This window comes from Notechis scutatus, chromosome 4, assembly GCF_049901735.1.
Source record: "Notechis scutatus isolate UNSWTSFEM ecotype Mainland chromosome 4, rNotScu1.2, whole genome shotgun sequence".
Classification (NCBI taxonomy): Eukaryota; Metazoa; Chordata; class Lepidosauria; order Squamata; family Elapidae; genus Notechis; species Notechis scutatus.
This window is the reverse complement of record NC_142012.1, coordinates 121,736,574-121,755,809: the sequence shown is the minus strand read 5'-3', so window position 1 is coordinate 121,755,809 and position 19,236 is coordinate 121,736,574. Positions and strand designations below refer to the sequence as shown.

The 19,236-nt window shown below is 43.2% G+C and overlaps 1 protein-coding gene across 4 annotated transcripts in view; it reads left to right on the top strand.

The window, feature by feature from the left end:
• Window positions 1-188: 188 nt before the first annotated feature.
• Window positions 189-19,236, top strand: part of SUFU (SUFU negative regulator of hedgehog signaling) — a 77,666-nt gene continuing 58,618 nt past the window's right edge. For 3 of the 4 annotated variants that reach the window (XM_087964630.1, XM_087964631.1, XM_026667069.2), the window contains exons 1-3: window positions 213-645; window positions 12,471-12,605; window positions 19,085-19,221. In XM_087964630.1, the coding sequence (XP_087820756.1) occupies window positions 494-645; window positions 12,471-12,605; window positions 19,085-19,221 (424 nt within the window). In that variant the 5' untranslated portion in view covers window positions 213-493. Of the gene's footprint in view, window positions 646-12,470; window positions 12,606-19,084; window positions 19,222-19,236 lie in introns of all 4 variants that reach the window. The other variant, XM_026666984.2, reaches the window with a different exon arrangement.

Below are 19,236 nucleotides of genomic sequence, written 5' to 3'. Positions count from 1 at the left end.
ACTTTCCCAGAAAGTCCAGTTACTTCTAGAAAAAAAAAAAGCACCGTTTGGACAACCATAACCTGGATGCCTGAGAATCCCCATAGACACATTTCAAGCTAGCAATTCAATGACGGCTTGCCGCGCGACATCCCTCCTTCTGCCCACTCCGGGCAAGAAAGCGTCAGCAATGCGAGCTAAGCGACGCCAGAGGTCAGAAACGCGTCGGCGGAGAAGGGGGTGGGACACCGGGTGGAGGCGAAGGTGGGATTATGTCAGCCTCGTCTTCCACTACAGTGTGATTGGCGAAGTCGGTGGCCTATCAAGACTGGAGTCGGGGTGAGTGGGGGGGGACGCCTTTCCCCTGCTCCTGCTGCTGGGCCCTGCCGGGGTCGCGAAAGGAGTTTGGAGCGACCTTTGGTTTGTCTGCGGGGGTCGGGATCGTCCCGTCCCCCCCCCCCCCGCCACCCGCTCCGAGCGACGTCGCTTCCCTCCGTCCTTCACGGGTTCCCTCATGGAGACCGTCGCCCCCGTTGCTCCTGGCCCCGGAGCGGGACCGTTTCCCTCGCTTTTCCCCCCGGGGCTACACGGGATCTACGGCGAGTGCCGGCGACTGTACCCGGAGCAGCCCAATCCCCTGCAGGTCACGGCGATTCTCAAATACTGGTGAGTGGGAAGGGTGGAGAAGGAGCTGGTTCCGATTCGAAGGCTTGTTCCGCGGGTGACTTCGGGGAACGATCGCGGCATTTTGGGAAAGAGGCCTCGGGGTCTCCTGACCGAGTTTGGGCCTGGGCGAGGGGGACCGGTGGGCGACAAAGGGCGAGGGGTCTGGCTCCTTGGACGCGGTCCGCCGAGGTTGGAAAGGTGATAAGTGTGCGCGCCCGCGCGTGTGTGTTGTGAAGGAGGATCTGTCGGAGAACTGGGAGTGGCTAAGAGTAGTAGAAGGGTCTTAAGTTTTGGGGTCGCTTGTGGTACAGTACTTGGGTCGGAGATGGTTGTTTTGGGGGAGAGGAGGAAAAGTTGTTGGAGCGGAAGATACCTTATTAGAGCACCATGGCATCATGCTCAAAACCTTGTGGCAGCGGTTTGGGAGTTGTGGTCCAAAAACGGTGAAATGAGACGGGATTCTGGCCTGCATTCAAATCTAAATCCTGCCCGGTTGAAACCCAAGTTTTAAAAATGACTCCGAATTTGAACAGTGATTTTACCAGTTTATAAATTGTAATTATTTATGGGTTAATATCCTGATTCATGTCTGTGTATGAAGAATAGGGGAGTGTTTGGAGAAACAGCTTGAGCGGATAAAGGGTTTACATTTTGTTATGGTGCAACATAGATTGAAAGAGGAATTGTTCTTAAATTTTGCCATACTTTGAATAAATATAAGAAACTATTGGAAGCCCGAAGACCTTTATTTTTAGTAAGGGCAATATTGATGAGGTTCTGCAATTTTCATAAATGAATGCATGTCTTTTGAGACAGTCCTTTATATTCATTACATCTTTAAGAGTTGGCTTTTGCATATTATTGCTAGCAGTAAAGTGAGTGGACAGATGCTTTCCCTTGCTAAATATTAAATATTTAAATAAATAAATAGTTAAATATTTAACATTTAACTATGTTCCACACTACTTCTATTTCTTTTCTCATCTTATCATATGCAGTGAGATTCACACACATATTTTTCCTTTTGGCTTAAATCATGTCTGAGTCTTAGTGTGTCCATCTAATGTTACACATAGCTTTAAGAAAAAAACAAATATGTTGTGTGAGCCCAATCTTTATGTTACTTTGCTTGTGTTTCAGTATTGAGTACACTTTCCCAAATAGATAATTTCTGAAATTGTGAAACTCTATGTTTTCAGGTTGGATTATTTGTTTTGCTGATGTAGTTAGGCAGCAGTTGTGTCTATACATGAAGCATCTACTCTTTCCATTAGCAGTGGTTTCATTCTCAGTCATATCATCTCAATTTTTAAAATATACGTATAATCAAAGTGTTACTGCCTCTCCCAATAATGTGCTTTCAAAGTGGCAGCCTGCCTGGCAGCTGTCAGTGACAGCCTGGCAGCTGTCACTGCAAAGCTGTAGGAATGCTGCCTGGCTTGTCAATTCGCAATATAACCAAGGCAATTATTATTATTATTTATTATTACCTTTATTGTATACAATAACCTGTATACAATGAGAGCGTCTGAGCCTCCCTTCGTGCACCCTCCCCCAAACACAACTCACAATGAGGACAGAAGTCCCTAACCCAGTCCCAATCTTATTACACTATGTGACCTTTTTGCACAACGCGCCAGCCCCGCAACTCTATCATACAATGTTGACATGAAGTTATTTTCTATTCAGAAGTCTTACAGCCCATGGGTAGTCAATGATTTCATAAATTGTCTGGTACTGGTCACCTATGGTTTAGGCCAAATTAGGTTAGTTTGTGCTTCACAGACATGGCCAATGTTCTGCACATACCGTGACTGCCATGGAAGAAATAGCTGGAGAAAGGGAATTGAAGTATTGTAATCACATTTCTGGATTGAAATAGTGCTATCAATAAATAGTAGGAAAAAACCTGAAGTTGAGAAAGATGAGTTTGCTTGGACTTATAAATGTTTTGAATTCAAATATTGCTGCTGTTTAATACCAAGGTCATGAAGAGTTTGGGACCATGGAAATAAGAATACTTCTGTAACAGGTAGCCCTTGACTTATGTCTGGTTGCTAAGTGACTGTTCGAAATCACAGTGGACCCCGAAAAAGGGACTTCAGACCCGGATTCAAAGTTCTGATGTTCCCTTCCCTTCAGAGAAAGGGCCTGGTAATCTGTCCTTTACTTGTCTTGATTACTGAAGAAGATTTAATATTTTTATATTAGTTAGTAGTATCAGCTTAATCCTCTGTGTCTGTTGATTTCCAGAGCCAAAGTGCTGTGATTGTCCCAGGTGGAGCTGCCTGTTACTCCTTTTTCTCATTAGTCTCTTCAGTGATGGACAACTCTGTGAATTAAATACTTACTTAATGTGAGCCTGGAATCAACCACAGCCTGTAATTTTAGACTTAGTTTCACTCAAAGGATGCTTTGGGAAACTATTGAGTAGCTAGGTTTATTATATTTGAAAAAATTGTTAGTTTGCAAATAGATATCAACAAAATCTTAAGGATAGCATGTCTGCCTTGATTGTAGGGTGTGTCAAATTTTTCAACTTTCAATTTCCAAACAATAGGGGTTCTCAAAAATTGTGACATGCTTTGGGGATTGTAAAGATATTTTGATTATTTTAATATAATTTAGATGTGCTTGGTCAGTAACTATATACATATCATAACTTTTTAACATTTTGTTGATTTCATTCAGTAACTAGGATGAGCTAATTGAACACTACATAATTGCAGTACTACTTTATTTTTAATTTTTTCATATATAAATTTAGGGAAACAGAAACCAGAATCAGATAATTCTCCTCCATGCTGCATCGAGAGCCCAGGATGGGGTTGACTCCTTCTTATGATGTCATTTAGCTGAGTCTGTACTAAGATATAAAAGCCAGCCCCCGGGAGAGACCCCAGCTTTTGACTCAGCTCCTTTCAGTCAGTAGCTGTGTCTCTGAAACCGTTCTGTTAGATAGCAATCACCAGCGATCTTCAGGACTTTTTTTCCTCGCTTCAAGCAGCTCCCAGGGATCTGGGCAGCTGCTCTTCCAGGAGAGCAGGGCTCTCTCTTCCGCAACGTTGGGAGCAGCGTTGCCAGAGCACTGTGCAGGCAAGCTGGGCAGCGTCTGGATACCTCCCCCACGCCTGCGGTTTGAGGGATCGTAAAAACGATTGGCAAACCGATAACAGCGCCAGCCAGCTGATCGTGTGGCCGGCAGCTGTGTTTTCCTTTGCTGACTTTGCTTGGGGCTCTTTATAGCCTAAGGAGTGATTCTTCGATCTCGGAGCCTGTTTCCCCTAGTCAGTGGCCATTTTGGATTGAAGCCTTCCACCACGAGGTGAGCGGCCATTTTGTAAGCCCGGGGGCCATTTTATACCCTAAAGGACTTAATAAGAATTTCTAAACAATTTCTTTCCAACAAAAGAGCGTTTATTCTACAAATGGAGCAAGATAAGGCTCAGACAGAGCTCCCCCCCCCAGTGGAACAGTCTCTTAAGCCCAATAAGAGAAAAAGACGTAGGCAACATACCTAATCAGTCCAGAGGGAGGTGGCTGCTAAAATCAGAACTAAGGATCTGGCCCCTAAGAAGGCAAATCAGGCTGAGTTGAAGGCAGAGAAGCGCAGACATGCGGCCCTAGAGAGGCAGTTCAACAGAACTATTCAACAAAAAAGACTGCAACTACAGCATGTTTCATGTGATACCCGTGGGCCCCAGCCAAGCCCTCCCAGGGGAGGAGAAGTTATCCATGAGCCTTTCCATCCTCCATCCTGGTCTCCTGAGGCTTTTGCAGAACAATCAGATCCTCAGGATCTCAGCAGATCTGGGCCCTATTTCCAACAGGCTTCTGGGCCCTATGCTCCTCCCTCTCCCTCCAGGCCTCGAACCTCTTCTCAATCTAGGCCTGAAACCACTTTCACTCCCACAGCAGCGGCCTTTGGCCTTCTGTCTCTACCTTTGAGCATACATCAGGGGATATCCAAGATGTTGTCTCATTGACCATTAGGCAGGGATTGGCTGAAGGCTTCAAGCAAATTCTTTGACCTCTGGAAAGGGTTCAGGCCCTTCTCCCTTCTCAATCTATAAGTTCCTTGCCTCATCACCCTGATTTACACAGGGCCCAGGACCTCAGGGCCCATTCTTCTCTACCAGACTGGGAGGAGGTTGATGAGGAAGGAAGGGCTTCACCATCTGAACACAGTTACTCCTCTCATTCAGAGCATGAAGAGGGTGAGATTTTTGACCAAAATCTTTCAGAGGAAGAGGATTCTCGCCCAGAGCAGACATCCTCTGCATTGGTCTTCAAACCTGCTCTCTTCAGGCCATTACTCAGCAAGACTTTGGTCACTGCCAAGCTGTCGCGGGAGGAAGTGGCTCCTGAGCCACAAGGAAATCCCTCTAGCCAAGGAGACTCATTCTTCTCCAAGCCTGTAGTGCATGCAGAGGTTTTGCCTTCTCCTACTTTGTTCCTGGACATGGTCAAGGAACAGTGCACTTCCCCTTCGGCAGGTCCTCACCCATCTTCTCTGGATAAGCATTTCTACAACGTCAGCGCAGCCCTGGACAATGCCTTGGCAGTGCCTTCTGTTGACATTCCGGTTCTGGCCTCGTTTACATCTTCTGGCACTCCCACGGAACCAGAAGATATCCTGAAACCAGATGATAAACGTTCCGAACAGACCCTCAAGCGCAATCACCAGGCCGCTGCATGAGCTGTTCGGGCTTCAACAGCAGCATCCTTTTTCACGAGGGCATCCATACGGTGGCTGCGCCAACTGCAGAATAGATTGCCTGCTTCTGACCTTCGGTCTTACCAAGACCTTAATAAGATTATAGCAGCGGCGAAATTCATTGCGGATGCCACTCTCATTTCCACCAAAGTTGCATCTAGGGCCATGGCATCTTCAGTAGCAGCAAGAAGACTTTTATGGCTCTGAAATTGGCAGGGGGAGTCATGCCGAAAATTGAAGCTGGCTTCAGTTCCATTCGCAGGCAATAAGCTTTTTGGCGATGCTCTGGAACCTTATCTCATTGAAACCAGAGATAAACGTAAAATTCTCTCTTCCTCTGGGAAGAAAGCCGACTATCACCCTGCTCCTTATCACCCTCCTGCCTTTCAAGCGGAGACCTCATCCAGCTTTCCCTGCTCTCAGAGGTCGTACTCCCAACGCCAAGACCAATGTGTGGAAGCATCTGGCAGGCAACAACCTTCTCCTAGTAAATGGCCCTTTCGGGGGAGAGGGGGTCGTTCCTTCCGTTGCTCTAAGTAATCCCTTGTTCTCCCCACTCATCAGAGGTCACCTAGCCTTCTTTGCCTCCAAATGGGAGGAGTCAATGACAGACACCTGGGTGCTCAGCACTATTAGGTCAGGGTTACAATTGGACTTCCTAATGCCACCCCCAGAAAATTTTTTGATCTGTCCTGTCTCTTGGGACATTTCAAGACAAGCCCTCATGAATCAGGCCATTCAACACCTTCTTGAAATCAGGGCTATTCAACCTGTTCCCCCCTCTCAACAGGGACATGGGTTTTACTCTCGCCTTTTCATCATTCCCAAAGCCTCGGGGGGGTGGGGGTGGCGAGCCATCCATAATCTAAAATTTCTCAACCAATTTGTAAAATACAGGCAATTTAAAATGCAGACTCTGCATTCTATTTTAGAGAGTGTTCGGGAGGGTGACGTCCTCTCTTCCATTGATCTCACAGAGGCTTACCTCCACATCCCCATTTGGCATCATTATCGCCAGTTCCTGTTCTCAGAATACCCATTACCAGTATCAAGCACTTCCCTTTGGCCTCTCATTGGCTCCAAGGGTCTTCACAAAGGTTCTGGCAGCATTGATGGCATCTCTGTGTTCTGTTCCAGTGAGGATCCAGTGCTACTTGGGCAAACATTTTGATTCTGTCCTCCTCCATCTATGGGGCCCATCGGGATCTGCAAATTACCCTGTCATATCTCCAGAGCCATGGATTTTCCATCAACACCAAAAAGAGCCAGCTCTCTCCCACAACCAAATTGCAACACTTGGGAGCAGTCATCGATACCATGTCGTGCCAGGTTTTCCTGTCCCCAGCTCATGGAAAGAGCCTTGCAGAGATCATCAGCCAGATCCAGCAACATCAAACTGTCCCCCTGTCGCTGCTGTCCAAACTTCTGGGGAAGATGGTCTCCTGTATTGGCATTGTCCCATGGGCTCGGCTCCACTCCCGACCACTCCAATGGTTTCTGCTTCCCTACCAACGAGCAGGAACCAGCCACTCATCCATCAAGGTCCCGCTCCCGCCACAAATCCGGAGATCACTCAATTGGTGGCGTTCCCATCAATCTGGAAGGGACTCCTGTTCAGGGATCCAGACAGGCTAGTGATAACCACCGATGCCAGCCTCCTGGGTTGGGGTTCCCATATGTAGGGCCAGATAGCTCAGGGCGTTTGGTCCAGGTCAGAGCAGACTCTTCCCATAAATTGGCTAGAGCTCAGAGCCATTTTTCTGGCTCTCAAGCATTTCAGGCACTTAGTGACCAGCTCTCACGTTCTAGTCCTTACGGACAACATGGCCGCAAAGACTCATGTCAACCAGCAAGGGGGGATGAGGTCCAAAGCCCTCATGAGAGAGTCTGTACAGTTGGGGTTATGGGAAGAGAAACACCTGTTGTCGATCTCGGCGGACCACATCTCCAGGGTCAACAACTCCCAGGCCGATTAGCTCAGCAGGAGCCTAGTCGACCAGGCAGAATGGTCCATTCCTCCATCTCTATTCAGGGACCTTTCCCTCAGATTCAGAACACCGGAAGTGTATCTCTTCTCCACTCCTCAAAACGCCCAAGTCACCAGATTCTTCGCCAGGTTTCCTTGCCAGGGAGCGGAGGAGACCAATGCTCTTCGGAGCAGATGTCCCAAAGGTCTCCTCTACGCTTTCCCCCCGCTTCCCATCATTCCGGCAGTAATTCGGAAGATGTTGGAGGAATGAGCGGAGCTCCTCCTCCTGGCACCCTATTGGCCAAGGAGGTCCTGGTTTGCGGACCTAGTTAATCTATCTGTGGTTTCTCCTTGGAGGATCCCAGCCCATCTAATCTGGTCCCTCCTTGCCTGCTGACATGAGCCTTGGCTGCTATATTTTCTGTCATGACTAGCATATGGGACCCTGACACTAGGTTCTGGAAACTTCTCAGGGTGCGAAAAATAACCCTGAGCTCCAGGAAATTGATAGGAAGGGACCTGTCTGAAGATGGCCAGAGTGCTTGGGCCATCCGGCCCTGGGCATGTGCTCCCCAGCCATGAAGGCTGGCGTTCATGGTCACCACAATTCTGTCTTTCACCATAAAGGGATGACCCTTTGTGATGGCCTGGGACTGCCACCATCGAAGGACCGAAGCACCTGTGGAGAAAGCAGCACCCTGTGGGCAGAATGACTGATGCCCTCTCTTTGGAAGGGGAGGAGGAACCACTGCAAGGATAGTGCATGTAGGCATGCCCATGGCACAACTTCAATGCAGGAGATCATCTTTCCAAGCAACTGGGACAGGAGGGAGTGTGGAACGGAGTGACTTAGTCGAATTCTGTTGATCAACTCTGTGATACTGTCTTGTTAGTCCTGTGAAAGGAAGACTTCACAGCTGGCTGTGTCGATGATGACCCCGAGGTGCCATAGTCGGGTTGTTGGAGAAAGATAGATCTTGATCAGGTTGATGTTCCTGCAACACCTGCATCGTGATTTGAAGATCTTGTTCGGCTGCCTGGATGGAGGTAGATTGAATCAGAATGTTGTCCAGGTAGCATTGGACCCTCACAGGTAAGGCTCAGAGGAAGGTGGCCAATGCTGCCAGGACCTTAGTAAAAACCCTTGGTGCTGATGAAAGGCTAAATGGTAGGGCCTGGTATTGGAAGTGCTCATTGCAATAAGAAAAATGGAGGAACTGGCGATGGGGAGGCCAAATTGGGATATGGAGGTAAGCCTCTGTGAGGTCTATGGAAGAGAGGAGATCACCCTCTCGGATGCTCTGAAGAATAGAATGTAGGGTCTGCATCTTAAAACGCCTGTATGGGATGGATTTGTTCAGGAGCTTGAGATTGAAGATTGCTGCCCACCCCCCTGAGGCCTTAAGGATAACAAAGAGGAGGGAGTAGACGCCCGACCCCCACTGATCCCATGGAACTCTTTCTATGGCCCTGATGTCCATCAGGTGGTGGATAGCTGAGTCCATCAGAGCCATCAGATGTGTCACTAGAGGTTGGACAGCTGACGCAAAAAGATGGAGGGGGGGAGAGAAATTCAAGTCGAAGATCCGATGATATTGTCCTGATGACCCAGGCGTCGTTTGTTGATTCCTCCCATCTGGATTTAAAAAGGTCAAATGACCTCCGATGGGAGGGGAGTGGATGCAGTTACTTAAAGCACCTGAATGAATGACCTCTCCCTTGAAAGGGCTGCTTACCCGAGAATTGTTGTTGTTTGGGTTGGTGGTCCTGCTGTTATTCCCAACGAGGGGGATACATTGTCTGGTTGCAACTGAAGTGAGGGTGTTGACTGGCCTGAAGATTTGCGTTCTGGGGTACGTGGTGCGTGGAAAATCTGATCCCTTGGAGGAAGTAGATAGCACTTTTCTCTTGTCTCGTGTTTCCACCATGTACACCTCTAAGGCTGCTCCAAAGAGGTTTTCTCCTGAGCAAGGGACCACCGCCAACTTCCACCTACGCTTGGAGTCGATTTACCAGTTGCACATCCACAGCAGGTGCCTGGCAGACATGGAAGAGGCCATTGCCTTTGCGGCGAATTTGGCCGAGCTTAAAGTGGCATCGGTGGTGAACTCGGCTGCCACTATTATTTTGTTTAGGTCCTGGTGGGACCTAACATTGGCAATGGGAACTCTGTCCTGAAGTTGACGCAACCAGCGAATAGACGACTTGGTAAAAAACGAGGACGCAGTGGAAGCTTTCATGGCCCAAGCTGCGGCCTGGTGTGAGCGCTTCAGAGTTTGTTCTGACTTTTTGTCCTACAGTCGTAAAACATCCTCCGGTTCCGTAGGGGTGCCTGAGGAAGCAAAGGTAGCTACCACCGGGAAATCTACTGCTGGGAATGTGTTAGCCAAGGAGCGACCTACATTAAAGAACCTCTTGTCCTGGGAAGAAGGGCGAGGCCCCAACAGGGGGTTCTCACACTGGTCCTTTACTACATCCAAGAACAACAAGGGAGATGGGAGAACCTCATTTTGGACCACCGGTTTGGAGAATAGTGTGTCTCCCTGGCTAGAGGGGCTAGCCTGTGGTTCCGAGGCCACATCTTCTGGGCTTAACTGGGCTGTAACCAGAGCCTTCTGTAGTAAGGGCTGAAACAAGGAGGGCTTAAAGATAGCCGTTGTGTACGGTTGTTCTAGTTTGGTTTCCTCTTCGTCGGAGATGAAGGGGTCTTTAATTTCCCCCTCTTCATCCTCTGAGGAAGTACCCCATTCAGGAAGTATCCCGGCTATAAAAATGATGAGGGGCATACATGGGTTCTGAAGTGGGGACCTCCCTCCGTGGGGGATGGTTACCCTGACAGAAGGAAGAAAGGATACCCGAGCCTCCGCCCCGGGGGTGGAGGAGGTGTTTGAGACCTTCAGCAGTGCCCTGTCTGACTGCCACCGAAACTACTTCCTGGTTGTCTTGGGGCCTGTTCTCCCAGGGAGGAATTATCATCTGGGGCCTAGTCACAGAAGGGATAAGGTTAGCTTCCTTCCTAAACCTGTAAACCCCTAGGGGCAAAGCCTGCTGAGGGTTAGGTGTAGCTGTGTTCCGGGTAGGTGGCCTGTAAGAAGGGCCTGACAAACTCAGGTCCTGGGGAAGGTCGTCATCCTGCCTTTCAGGTGACCAGTTCCATAGATGGCTAGCCGGACTTCCATCTGCCCTCTCTGTGCCTACAGCTTGTTTTTGTAATTGTTGAGTATTTTTTGCAAATTGTTTCTTTAAAGCCTCATGTCTTCTTTTTTCTGCCCTAAGTTCAGACTTGGAGGCCTTCTTGGGGGCTAGGGCCCTGGCCCTGATCTTGCTGCGGCCTCCCTGTTGTCTGAACGGACTTGTGGTCGTTTTCTTTTCATAACCCTTTTGGGGGCTTGAGAGGTCTGAATGCTCTGCACGCCTGATGGTCCTGGCTGGGCCCAATCTATTTCCATTGCTCAAGGAAGAAACACCGGAGGTGTTGTCAGCTCCTCCTGATGGTGTTTTCCGAGCTAGATGGCCAGGAGAGAGATAGGATCACTGCCTCAGGGCCCACTAAAAAATGGCGCCCGGAGGAACTCCATCACAAAATGGCTGCCAGCCATGAGGCGAGGGGCCTTGAGGCCTTTGATGATCCCTGTTGCACGTTTGAATCCCTGGGGCTTCATGCTGTGGCCTTTGTTTGGCAATTTATAATGGCCGGATTACTATCTTTGCAGAAGGAAGATTGCCCCTCCAATCAATACAGTAGTAGAAGGGAGGTTGGTTGGGATTGGGCCTAATCGCTGCGAGACCACGAAGGCAGCTATCGTAAAACTTTGGTAGTTTAGGGTTTAAAAAATCTCCGGAAGACTTGTGCAGCCTCGGGAGGTTTTTACAAGCCGTGTGGCCCAGGGAAAAGCTGCGTAGGAGGCTGTTGCAATGTCATTGAGCCTCTAGCAAGTCTGAGGGAGCTTCTGTGGCATTTTGGCCGATCGCACTTACTGTCTGTATGTCAGTGCCTTGCTGAAGCAATTGGCAACTGGAGGAGAGGGGAATCCCTGTTCTCCTTGTGAGTGAAGCTCTACTGGAGCCCCGGGAGCTTCTCTCGATCTTGATGAGTCTCTTTTCCTTTTTTTCCGATACTTTTGTTTTGAGGAATGCTAATTAACTCAGAGTCCAGAGACAATAACTCATGTGTCCAAGAGCTGAGTCGAAAAGCTGGGGCTCTCAGCAGAAGCGAACCTTTTATAGTGGCAGACTCAGCTCACATCATAAGAGGGCAGAGTTATGCCCAATGCTGGATTCTAGAGCAGTGTGACAGAGAATTAGGCTATATTAACTCTAGTATGGAAATTGTTTTTGCAGTTTTTTTGTGTAAAATATCCATTTCTTGGGACTTAATGCCATACATCTGTGAAATGAACTGAGATCCACTTTATTTCTAATTTTGAAAAAGAAAAGTTATCCACCAATTTGGGGTAACAAATGGCATATATCACTAATTTTTATAAAAGTGGTGATTATTATTATATGTTTCACAAAAATGAAATATTCTACTTGAGTTTTGTTTTCTTATTGGTTTGCAATGATTAAAACTAGTTTGTTTTGTTTTTCTTAGGCTTAGCATGGTGCCTACAACCAGCTAATTCTGACTTATCAGCAAATTATAAATAAATCATGGCTGATATAATATGTGAATCTAGCCAGTGCCTGAATCATCTTTAGATAATTACTCCACAAAGGCACTACATCAATAGATTAGGGTGTTTTTGTTATAGTATTATGGAGAATAAAAATTAAACCTATTTTATTAACAATTTTTGTGAACAGTTCTGATACTCTCAGATGAAAATATTCATTTTAATTATGTTCATTTGTCTTTTGCAGTATACTAACATCTTTGCAGTCCTGTACTTTGTTCAGTATTGAAACAGAAAAAAATATGAAAACCAAGCAATATAGAACTTTTAAGATCTATGACAACAGCTATGTAGTTATGATGACATCAGGCAAAGTTCTGACTTAGTTTCAAAAAGAAGCATTAGCTGTTTTCAGAAGGAAGTGGTATAATAATGTGGAGTAGAGGTAAATCTATTTACTTGAAACTATTTCCCAAAACTTGGTTTAAACAATCTAATTTCTCTTATTTTCTTTTTAAAATAGGTTAGGTGGACCGGATCCTCTGGACTATGTTAGTATGTACAGGAATTTGGGAAGTCCAACTCAAAATGTTCCTGAGCACTGGCATTATGTAAGCTTTGGACTAAGTGACTTGTATGGTGATAACAGAGTGCATGAGTAAGTCTCTAATTTCTATGTATTATGATTTGTTGTTTTCTGAAGTAGTTGGAAATGCAGTGGAAGAAACATACATGCAAATAAATAAATAAATACTAGTTTTGTGCATTCAATTAAGAAATGTTTAGTTTTAAATTTTCAGAATCTCAGAAGTTTTCATATTTCTCCTGTTTCTACTTGAAAAAAAATGGGAAATTTTGAACAAGAACAGCAAAGTTTTGTGAGTTTATAAGTGAGAAAGAAAATTATGTGATATCTGGCAACTTCATAACCAAAAATATTTACTATAGATTCATGCTTTTAATTCTGGGTTCTTTTTGATGGAAAGAAGTCACATCCTGTAATTTATAAGGCACCTGAAGATAAAATTATTCACTTCATGCTGTGTTTTTTGACACAGTACCTACTAAGATTATTGTACTGCACCACAATTGTCTGGGTTCACTTTTAATTTTTGAGAATCAAGGATCAGAGTTTGTAGTTGCCTGAATATTTGCATTACTACTTTGATCTGTGACTATCCTGGCAACCGAGTAAGCTAAAGAGATTGGGTGGATCTAGGAATAGTGAATATGTGATGCCACTACCCTTAAAGGAAGTGATCCTCCAGTCTCTGAAAAAAATCTGATCTGGATCAATATTATATAAATTACTATTCAAACACTCAGAAATTAAGCTGCAGGTCCCTAATTGTCTCATCCACTTCCAACCTGGTTCACACTTGGTTTTGAAAAGGATCAGCTATGGTTACCCAGATTGATGATCCCATGCAATAGACGGAGAGGATGTAACTGCTGGTACATCTTAATTTTTCAGCAACTGTGGTATTTTCTGGATCAGTGGGAAGATTGAGAGTTGGAGGTACCATGTTAAAATAATTCATTTGCAGCACAATTCAGGGATTGGCCTTATTTGGCTCACAGAATGACAACTGTTGTAATGCCCCCGCTAAATTATTGATTATTGTAGTGATACTAAATTTCTGTTTCTCTAGGAAACATCAATTAAATTTGTGCCTGCCTTGGTGGAGTATAATAGTTTAGCCCCGACAAAGGTTGACAGAAGGAAATCATGATACTGCTCTTCAAATACCTAAAAGGATGTCATTTAGAAGACCAGTATCTGCAGTGTCTCATTCTAGAGTGGAGGACACAGAGTACTTGATTAAAATGACAACAAGGGAAATTCCAATTATATGTTAGAAAAGTCTTCCTAACAGAAAGAGCAGTTTCATGGTGGCTTCAAATAGCTAGAGTGGTGAGTCCTCTTTCCCTCTTCAAGAAGAGGCTAGATGGCCATTTGACTGATGCTTTACTTTGCAACAGAGCTTTCCAATGTAGCACAGCAAAAGGCCATAGTTCTCCTGATTCTTCATATTTTATCTTGTTTTGGCTGAAAACTGTCAATCATAGCTAGTTTAGCTAGTTTAGCATCATTATTGCAGATAAGGATGAAGCCTCCACCCAGCATATGATTGCCCCCTGGTGTGTTGGCTGAAAACAACTGAGTGGGCATAACAGATAATCAGAGTTGGAAGGGACCTTGTAGGTCATCTAACCCCCCGCCCAAGCAGGAGACCCTACACCATTTCTGACAGATCTGTTCCAATCTGTTCTTGAAAGTCTCAAGTGATGGCTCTCCCACAACTTCTGAGGGCAAGCTGTTCCATTGGTTGATTGTTCTCACTGTCAGAAATTTTCTCTGATTTCACTGCACCTCTGTATGGTTTGCCAATTACACAGTGGCAGATAGGAAAGCACTCCAGAAGGTTAACATCATTGCCCAGAAGATCACTGGTGGCCCTCTCCCCTCTTTGGAAGAGCTTTATAGCTCCCGCTGCTTTAAGAAAGTTGAAAACATTCTCAAAGATCCATCTCATCCTGGGCACCCTTTTTTTGAACTATTACCATCTCGCAGATGGTACAAAATAATAAAAACAAGGACAAATAGGCTGAAAAACAGCTTCTATCCCAGGGCAGTAGCTCTGTTGAATTCTGCTGTATAGTGCAGTGTTGGTGTGGTGTCAGGGGTTTCCAGTTCAATGTGTGAAAAGTGAAGGATGTGTGTTTGTGTTTACTTTCATGGTCATGGTCATGAGGTGCACTGAAGATGGTGTTTGAATTCTTTGTACAAGGTGCAGTGACAATAAAAGTAAAAGTAAAGTGTTCCATTGGTTGATTGTTCTCACTGTCAGAAAGTTTCTCCTTATTTCCAGGTTAAATCCATTATTCAGGTTAAATCCATTCCATCCATTATTCCTTGTCTGGCCTACAGGCACTTTAGAAAATAGCTTGACTCCTTCCTCCCTGTGGCAGCCCCTCAAATATTGGAAGACTGCTATCTTCTGGTCCTTCTCTTCACTAGACTGTAACTGTTCTTCATATGTTTTAGTCTCCAGTCCCCATATCATCCTGGTTGTTCTTCTCTGTACTTTTTCTAGAGTCTCAACATCTTTTTTGTAATGTGGTGAACAAAACTGGATGCAGTACTCTAGGTGTGGTCTTACTAAGGCTTTATAGAGTGGTATTAGTACTTCCCTTGATCTTGACTGTATCCCTCTGTTAATTTAGGATTGCATTAGCTTTTTTTGGCAGCGGCTGCACACTGCTGGCTCATATTTAGCTGGTTGTCCACTAAGACTCCAAGATCTGACTTTTCTGGGGTGGTATTTTTATTGGAATGGCTTCCCACCCTCCCTATTGTAAGGGAGTTTATGAAATAAAAATGTTCCTGTTTACATCTTCAAAAATTGCATCCAAGAAATTTTGTTGATCCCTTTTAGACTGGCCCCAGTTTAGTAAAAGAAAATCTGAAATGTTTTGACTTCCATATTTTGGCAGAAATGAATTCTTTAACAGTTTCAGATGTTTTAGTCATGGCAAAAAATGAAATTCATAACAAGCTTTTTGGGGCTGCAAGAATCTAAGTAATGCAGAACAATCTTCGTTTAGCTTGCATCTGGAAAAACAACAACTATGTATCAAAGATATGTGAATAAAAACATCCATAACATGCATGTCTTGCTCTATATATGAACCACCCCAAAGTAACTGTTCTATATGTAAAATGATTTGGGCATAAACTGATTTAGACATCTTTCCTGTTGCTATCTTTCCTATGGTTGTTGGAGACAATTTTCTTTGTCCAGGCTTTCCCTCCATGAATGTTAGATTAATGGTTTCTGATTTATTTGTTTTCTTTTTCATCACACTTTTTAATGAATATGTTTTATTTTGTATGTATTGTTTTAATAATTGTAGTTTAATAGCCGTTCTTCATTTGTTTTAGTCTCCACACCTTTGATAATCTTAGTTGCTCTTCTCTGAACTTTTTCCAAAGTCTCAACATCTTTTTTGTAGTATGGTGACCAAAATTGGTTGCAGTATTACAGGTGTGGTCTTACTAGGGTTTTATAAAGCGGTAGTATGCTTCATCTAAATGTTAGATTAGAAAAAGTATGGATAGCAAGACAGCATTTACTTATAATTTCTAATGTTTAAACAAGAATTGCTGCATTTATGTAGCAATAATATAAAATCTGTATTTTATATTCTGTCACTATCATTGCCTGTTCGTGGATAACAGACTAACATGTAGATGATACTACCTAAAATGACTTTTGGCATGGTTAAGTTTATTAAGTCATAATTTATTTTAACAGTGATTTGTGGCATGGACACAGTGATTTGCTTCATGGGTAATCTTAAATCGTAAATCATTGTTGCAATGCAGTAGCACATTACACAGTGTGATGTGTCTCCCAAGCACCAACAGCCGTAAAGCAGTTAATTTAAGGTGTTACACATTTGGCTCTGCTTTTGTTGCAAATGATGCATCCCAGACAGAATTATCTTTCTGGAATTATACTTTATTACATGTAGCTGTGTGTGTGTGTGTGTGTGTGATTGTTATTGATGTTGTATAGATAGTGCTCAACTTACAATCACAATTGGGACTGGAACTTCAGTTGCAAAATGATGCAGTCGTTAAGTGAATTGCACTAAATTTTACCACCTTTTTGCTATGTGACTTGAATGGTCACTAAACAAGCTGTTGTAAGTCAAGGAATACCTGTAATGTATCTGTGGTAATATGTTTTAAAGCTGATGATTGATATGTGCAAGAATTCCTAGTAATGTGTTCAAAATTATGTGAGAAAAAAGAACATTATGATCAGTTTGTCATAATATCAATTTGTCAATTTGGTTTCTGTTTTAAATTTTTCTGTTTTAAATTCAGGCAGTATATTCACATACATACATATATACATTTACATATGTGTGTGTGTATGTGTATGTGTATATTATCTACCTACCTACCTATCATTATATAATTAGTCCTGTTAAAAATAAAATATTTGGTTGACTATATCGGGCAGGCTTGAAGCTTTAGATATAGAGTGTAATGTAATCATTATTTCAGCTGGCAGTGCCTATTTTATCTTTGTTTTTCAATTCAGAATATACAGTATTATCCACAACTTTTTATTTCATTTTTTCTATATGTAGTTCTGTTTCAAGGAGAAAGAAAGTGAAATGTAAATGTTTTCAATTCATACCCATTTGTTTTGGGTAGTTCTTAAACCTTTGGCTACATATCTTACAAAACCTGAATCTTTTATGCACCCCACCAAGGCATTTTAGCACATTTCCTGTTCTTTGTTGGTGGTAGACCGCCCTGGAAGCCATGACCACCTTCGTTTTTTGTTTTGCTTAAGTCTGATGGAGTATGCTCGGCTTTAAAAGTCAATTGTTTGAGGTAGCTAATTTGAGAAACAGCCCACCTACAAAGAGGCTGACATGAACTACTTAAACTCATACACAATTCCTGGATCTAAAATGCACCAATATTATTAAAAACTCTTTTTTGTTGTTTGTTCTAAAAGTATGGAGAGATACTTGCTTTATATTTATAGCACAATAGTTGAACTTAAAAGGACTGTTTTTCATAAGAGGAATGTGACTAAATTTAGCTCAGGGCAAAGCCAGTCTGCAGCATATCTGCATCTGCTTCTTTGGAGAATAATCTCCTTTCTAGTGTAAAACAATTTTCCAATGTAATGCACTGAGAGGAAAGAGCTAATTATTAAAATTATTAAAAACAGTAAAGATAGATTGCATTTACCTTTTTTGATTATTACACATTGGCCCTCTGTTTCTTCCTGATTTCCTTCCTTTGAGTTCTATCCTCTTTGCATCTTTTGCTATCCCAAGATACTGTGAACATAGCAGTGCTGGGGGATTGATGATTAGGAATTCCATTTCTGCTTTTATCAAGTCCTTAATTGTACCTGGGAGGTTTGACAGCTATATGTGACTTCTGCTTGCTAATATTGAACTCATCATCCCCCCTCCCCCCAACGTAGCTGACTTTGGCATCATTAAAGACAATTGTGCTTTCTTTCTACAGACAATCCCTGAGTTAAGAACAAGTTTTGTTCCCCAAGTCTGTCTTTAACCCAGATTTGTAGGTTTTCAACCTCTAACAATTCAACCACTAACAATCCTAAGGCAATGCAATTCTTGAGAAAAAGAATGTTCTCTAAGCCTATTCTCAAAATTCCTTTTGGCTATTGTGGCAGATTCCATGAATTTGCCGAATTTTCAAAAATGTATGACTTGGGAAACTTGAATTTAAACTAGAGGGACAAGGGTAGCATTTGCAGTCATTGTACATTATAAAGATTAATTGCTGTTGCTTAGAAATTCATAAGAGCTATCTTTTGTCTTCTTTATAGAGGATACAGAAGGGCTACAAATCCATAGCTCCGTCCTTCCTTCTAAATCCATAGAATCAGATAATCTGTTTGCTAATTGGATCTTCATGTGGAATAAATGGATATAGCTACATTCATCCTTTACAGATCAAAACACTAATTTCATGATTTTTAAAATCTTGATACAAAATGAACTTGGTATTTTTGTAGAATAGAGATAAGTCCTCTTGCTGAAAACATTTACTAGTCATTGCACTTTTGTCTGCTACAGTAACTATTAACAGTTTGGGAAATTATCTGAGTCTGTTCTAATGGAATGAATAGCCATTTTCTAGCAGCATGGAAACTAATTAATTATCAGTTATTAGTTGATAAAAAGTAAATGTTCTGCATAAATTCCTCTAAACTCATCCACTTTTATAATCTGTAGTTTTCTTGATGGGATGCGGTTAAAGCTTGGGAGCCATTCTAAATTGACAGATACTGTTTAATTAAACTTTGTTTTATTGTTGCTGTCATTATAATTTAGCTTTGCATTGTTCTAACTTTCATTAGTTACTGATAGTTTTTATTTATGTATGTGTATTGCACATATTTTAACTATTATCAATATTTTTGTTGATTTTTGGCAAATTACTGTAAATTTGTATTGATACAGAGGAATACTATGGTACTAAAATAAGTAGAATAAATGAAGACTGGAATTCTAAGCTTATATTCCTGAATCTTTCTTATGAAACCTTTTGTGGTTAATTTTGTACAGGTTTACTGGATCAGATGGACCAAGTGGTTTTGGATTTGAGCTGACATTTCGACTTAAGCGTGAAACAGGGGAATCTGCACCACCCACCTGGCCAGCAGAATTAATGCAAGGCTTAGCCAGATATGTCTTCCAATCAGGTATAATTTAAATGT